General features: G+C 35.3%; 1 protein-coding gene across 3 annotated transcripts in view; it reads right to left on the bottom strand.

The window, feature by feature from the left end:
* LOC110027845 (ribosomal RNA small subunit methyltransferase, chloroplastic) overlaps positions 1–6,339 on the bottom strand; it is a gene marked incomplete at its 3' end in the record, with an annotated part of 16,738 nt that extends 10,399 nt beyond the window's left edge. For 2 of the 3 annotated variants that reach the window (XM_020729454.1, XM_020729452.1), the window contains 4 exon segments: positions 1,893–1,988; positions 5,577–5,633; positions 5,872–6,021; positions 6,123–6,339. In XM_020729454.1, the coding sequence (XP_020585113.1) occupies positions 1,893–1,988; positions 5,577–5,633; positions 5,872–6,021; positions 6,123–6,320 (501 nt within the window). In that variant the 5' untranslated portion in view covers positions 6,321–6,339. 3 annotated transcript variants of the gene reach the window in all.

Below are 6,339 nucleotides of genomic sequence, written 5' to 3'. Positions count from 1 at the left end.
TCGTTCAATTCAAAAGGATATACGAAAGGAAGCTTTTGTTCGATTATTAACATATTTTCCTTTATTTAATTATTTTATTTATTTATTCTATTTTTTATTCCAGATATTACAACTCTTAAGGATTTTAATAAGAAAATTACAGTCATGGGGGAAAGGAGATCAATGAAAAAATATAGATACCAGAGATTGGTGAGTAAACTTATATGGTTGTCGCACATTATACATGACATTGCTTACTCTGTCGGTATAGTTAGTCGACATATGAACAATCAAAATGAAGAAGATTTGAAGATTGTGTACATAATATTCAAATTTTCTAAGAAGACCCCTGACAGAGGTTTTTTGTTTAAGAAATTTGATAACAGGAATGTAGAGTTTTACTCTCATTATAGTTGGGCAGGAGAAATTACGGACAAAAGATCCACATATGGGTATTTTTCCTATGCCTGGGGAAATCTTGTCACATAGAAGAGCAAGAAACAAGTAGTGGTCTCAAGAAGCAATGCAAAATTTGAGTGTTATACACTTGCTTTGGAAATTTGTGAAGGTATGTGGATTCAAAGGATACTAAAAGAACTGGGATACTTTTGGAAATTTGTGAAATTATATGGATTCAAAGGATACTAAAAGAGCTGGGATACTCCATAGTTAATCTCATAAAGATGTTCCGTGACAGCCAAGCTTCCATTAGTATTGCAAAGTATCGTGTACATCATTGCAAGACAAAACACATTGAGATTGATGGAAAATTTATCTTTGAGAAGGTCAAATGAGGCTATTCACTTAATACACATTCTGAATCATCTGCAAGTTGTTTATATTTTCACGAAATCTCTACCTCTAGGCAGTTTCATGGATTTAAACAATCGTGTACATCATTGCAAGACCAAACACATTGAGATTGATGGAAATTTTATCTTTGAGAAGGTCAAATGAGGTTATTCACTTAATACACATTTTGAATCATCTGCAAGTTGTTTATATCTTCACAAAATCTCTACCTCTAGGCAGTTTCATGGATTTAAACACCAAGCTGAGTATCTTCAACATTTATGACCCAGCTTGAGAGAGAGTGTGAAATTATGTGTTTTCCATTTAGATTTATCCTCATTTATTTCTATATTATCATTTTGTAGTTCTTTCTTTTGTATTTGTTTTATTGTAAGTTATAATTGTAGGAATTCTATTTGCCATAGAGTTTACTCTCTATATAATGAGAGAAGTTGTCATTTAAAGATTAAAGAAAAAGAGAAATTTCACCCACGTTTTCCTTCACTCCCCAAATCAAGAGCTTGTATTCTCCCATAGTTTCTCCCTTCAGCAAAACACCCAGGTTTAGCTCCTCTAAATTCAGCGTAAATATGACAATGCAAAAGCCCTCAGAATATCATATCAAAGCCATGTATCAAGACGTGCGCTTGAGTTTCTTGATATCTTAAAATTCATATATGACAAGACATGGACGGTAGCAGACAGTTTTACCATTCTCTGCATGGTTGAAGTCGTAATAGGGCATGTAAGAGATGGCTGGGTACTATAACGTGTGTAAAATAGCAACTTTGCAGTAAAAACAAGTCATTATCTAGCTTTCATGATGGTTCAAGTACACAATACTAGAGTTTTAGGTTCAAGATACCATGAACATTCCTTAAGAAAACAATCTGTTCAATTTTCTCATTTCATGCACCAACCCCATGTCAGGTAGAAGATTGTGGTGCATACTAAGCAGCAAAATCACTGTGGTTTGGTGTTTAAAACTTTAATTGATTTGAAAATTTTATTCAGCAAAAGAACAGTCAAATGTGATTAGAAGCTGTAAGAAAAAAATGTCCCAAAGTATACTCCAAGAGGAAAAAAGAAATCCGAGCATGCTAAATTGTCACGTTTGCTACCTTTGCATATTTCACCACTCCTCGTGTGTCCACTGTTTCCAACAAAGAGCTAACATAAGAGCGGAAGTGGCACCTAGTAATGTCTTCTTGCAGAACCTATATAAAAAAATTTAAGCAAGAGTTGATCAGTTAAAATGTGTGAATAAATATAGATATGGGCATTATCATATTTCATGAGTTTACGAGACAAATCCAGTGATTAGCATGGCTTAACTCTATGTGTGGGCGTTGTGGCTCAGTCATCACAAATAAATAGTAATTGAAAAAGGTAAATATTTATAGAAATCTGTCATTAAAAGTATTAAATATCATAATTGTTGCATGAAGCTAAGAAGACAAATATTAGGAAATCTTGGAGAGAATGAACAAAGAGGCAAATCAAAAACCTATTATGAGCGCATGATTCTTTTCTCTCCAAGCAATCATAGGAGCACCGACATAATGTTGCCACTGAATTAGTCAGAATGATGATGGTAATATTTGGGGAATCAAAAGCGGTGGTCATATATGTCAAAACCAAAAATGGTAAAGGAGGGCAACGACATGATTAAAAATATCTCCCAACCGAATTAGCATGAAAGATAATGTCTCTAGGTGGCCTCAACACTAACAGCAATCATGAACAAGACAGAATGTAATGACATCAACGACACTGCTAAATGGAAGCAACAAGTGTCCCATGCCAACCTCAACAATGAGCTGTGTCACATTGTCAACTAGTAGCACTAGGGGTCAACAAAAATCAATAGCACATTAGCGACAAAGAGTTCCATCACAAAGTTAGTAGCATCATGCGTGAGCAACTAGTGGCAACATGTATTAAATGAATGGTTACATGTCAACATGCAGAGGCCAAGAACATTCTCCAAAGCACTGAAGATTATAAAAATTTCTCTCTAACAAATGAAATAGCAGCTATCCAATCATCATAAATTATATAACTTGAATCATATCGGTCTTACACCTGAATCATCCGCCCACCCAAAAAACAGTTGATGGCAGCAACTGTGGCCAACATCATTTCCATTTAACAATCTAAGCATACTAAGTTGTTGGTGTCAACATTATATTTCAATAAAGGTGATAGTTTGAAGTTTTGAAAAAAAATTAATAAAGAAAAAAAGAAGGATTGTCACCACACTACATATGCCCAATGGAAACCAGTGGTTAATATCCATGAGATTGTCAAGGAATTTTTCCACTCCCCCAAAAAGTGCATTAAAAGATGGCAAGCCCATGAAATACCGAGTCTAAAAGGCATAGCAATTCAAAGATGATCCACTTCCAAAAAGAATAAAAGCCAATATGGGCATACTAGCTATAATAGATGCCATTTTTGTGCTCCCGCTTGGCGGCCAATTGAGACTGTGGGGATTGGTCACTGCAAACAATAGTGACACCAATATTTCCATGCATATCTACCCCTCAAGAAGAAGATGGCCAAATTAGAATGGGTCGACCTTAGCCATCTCATGCCCATTTAGGTTCCAATTCAATTTGTTTGAGTGTTCGTAGACTTGATATGATGTTATGGGATTCTCCTAAGGCTAAATCATGTTGAACTAGTTTGAGCATCAATTTAATCAAGCTAAGAAAAACAAGAATCAAGTTTGGCCGTTCTAGCACCATAGTATATCCTTCTAGTCAGAACTTCATCAATTATAAATACTCCATGAACATCAATGCAGACATCCCATTAGACAAAGAATTGAATCAATTCTCGTCAAAATTACAAACATTTATTGATTTATTTTTTTTTAACTTTGATTTTGTATTCAAACAAAATTATATGTGATTCCTAATAATTCCATATGTAGGAATAATGAAACAAAGGTAAAATTTGAAGCATAGAAGAACAAAGGTAAGGGTTAATAAGAGCAGCCTTTATGTCCAAGTTGTAGGTTGAGCTAGCCGCGTAAAATTTGAAGCATACCTCAATCAACAATTTGAGTAGATTATAGTGGGCCAAAATAACTAAAAAATAAGCATAGAAGAACAAAGGTAAGGGTTAATAAGAGAAGCCTTTATGTCCAAGTTGTAGGTTGAGCTAGCCGCTCACCATTGGAATTATCAAAATAACCCCGACAGGCATTCCCCATCTGAGCAAAAAGAGGAGAATTTAAACTCCCAACCCCTCCCCCCTAGGAAGGCCAATAAGTTTGTCTTCTTTTCAATTTGACTCATCTCACCTTCTCCGCTAACTTTGACACAAATAGATCCAATTGATATTGCGGCTTTAGCCAAATGAATATTACTAACGATGCAAAATTTTCAAATAAATACAACAAGAATTGTGGTTTGTATGCTAGAAGGTTTGTGGAGGTGCAATGTGTTGGCAAATAGCGCAAAAAGAATAGTACTTCATAGTAAGAATTAAAATAGGAGGAGGTAGTTCTTCAAATCCTTTGACAAAGATCTTAAAAAGATGCTCTTGTAGTACATGTTTGGATGAAATTTAAGAGATTTTTTTTTTTAAAGTCTTCTCTTCGCTATTTCCCTCGAGGATTTTGCATGCACCTTCCCTTTTCATTCATAGCTACTTATTATTAAGTAATTCATTGATCACTAGCATGACTACTTTATACGTTAAAACATAAAATAACAATGAGCATTTTGGCCATTTTAAAATTTCTTAATAAATAGCGCATAGGTTGAAATAAGAACGTGAGCTCCTCGTGCCTTCATAAATTTTAAATTGAATAAAATGGTAAGGAATTCATTTTAGTAGAGTACCAATCATGAAATCTTAAAAGTAAGGGCCCTTTATAGCAAGCTTATATTGGCATTTCGACTAAAATAAATCTTCAAAAGAAGCAAAGACATGAATGCACAAATGCACAAATGCGGTTTCTTTAAAGGCCTTGTGCTAGACCCATATGTAATCAACTTGACCCAAGTTTATCACATCCAAGCACAGCATGAAAAGCTATTCAGTGAGCGGATTAAGTAGCAGGAAGGTTTAAAAAGCATCCAGTAGCACCTATCATATAAGGCAGCAAATCTTTGGCTAGCATGGCTAGGAGACAAGAAGATGACCAGAAAAGAGAGACCATAAGAAAAACTTCCAGCCCATTGGAAACGAACTTGTCAATTTCAAAGAGAGGTAAGCAAAAGAAAAAGGCTACAAAGGACTGGAAGATGAGGAAGAGAGAAAAGAACGTGGGAAATTAAAAAGAGGATAAAGTTGACAAAAAAAATTTAAAACGTTGCAGAAAACTCAAAAAAAAATTAAAGTCGCATCACTTTCTATTTATAATTTTTTTATAGTGATTGTGGCTAGAATGATTAAGTGCAAAAAAATCTTAAAAAAAAAATCAAACAGCCAAGAGAGGTTGACTTACCCTTTCTCCGGTCAAAAGTAGTTTCAATAAACTACTTTTTGGCAGGTGATTTCTCATTTATAAATATTAATTTTTTCAGTCACAAAAATACTTAGTTAATTAATTACATAATATTCTGATCAAATTTTATGATGAATCATGCCCTGTGAAAAGTTTTCATCGTGTTGGCATTATGTGTGTAAAGTTCTTGCATCTTTGAAGCATTATTTCATATGTTTCTTTTTCATATCAATGATGACGGAAGATTTATCTTGACCTAATTTCACTTCTACCCATGTTAGCTTAAACTTAACTCTTTCTTACCTAATACATGTTCAAACTCGGCAAACAAAATAAACGTTACCGTGAGTTGATCCGAGCACCCAAACCTTTCCTTCACGATCAAAGCCATATGTGGATCCTGGAATAATAGAACGAAGGGTGAAATTGATTTATTGGGTAGAATAACCATTCTAAACTAAAATATGAACACCAAATCCAACATAATTAACATGGAAAGCTATACAATTGTGATTTAATCAAATAAAAAATGAATATTTCGAGAATTTGTAACATAAATCGTGTCCAATATCTGCAAACAACATTTCTACGGGTACGACGAAGTTTAACAAAATAGAAGAAGAAGAAGAAGCATAGACCTTCTCGACTGCAACAACAGTGGCGCCAGCATTAATCAAGACGTTCGTCAGAGATCCAGTTCCAGGCCCTATCTCCAGAACCACATCTCCTTCTGCAACTCCTGCTACGCCGGAGAGCTGTTCATTAATGCTGGAATTTAACATATAATGCTGAAATTCCAGCAGAGAGAAAAACAACCGGAATTAGAAATTCATCCTGATTTCTATAGTTTCTTTCAATAACAATAGACATGGAGGAGGGGGTTTCGCGCCTGTCCCAGAGATTTTCTAGGGACAATACGACTTCTTGAATTGAGGGCTTTGAGGGTTGAATGGTAGTCATCTTCGCCTCTTTGCCCGCTCTTCAAAGCCTGAATGATGAGACAAATGCGTCGACGACGCCATTGATGCGCATTCGAGCGCTGCGGTGGAGTACTGAGAGGGAGGAAGAGCGCAACGGGGCTCATCATCGTGAGACACAGCAGCGCT

The sequence above is a fragment of the Phalaenopsis equestris genome, unplaced genomic scaffold, assembly GCF_001263595.1.
Source record: "Phalaenopsis equestris unplaced genomic scaffold, ASM126359v1 Scaffold000454, whole genome shotgun sequence".
NCBI classification, from domain to species: Eukaryota; Viridiplantae; Streptophyta; class Magnoliopsida; order Asparagales; family Orchidaceae; genus Phalaenopsis; species Phalaenopsis equestris.
Note: the sequence above shows the minus strand (reverse complement) of the source record. Positions and strands in the feature narration are given on the sequence as shown.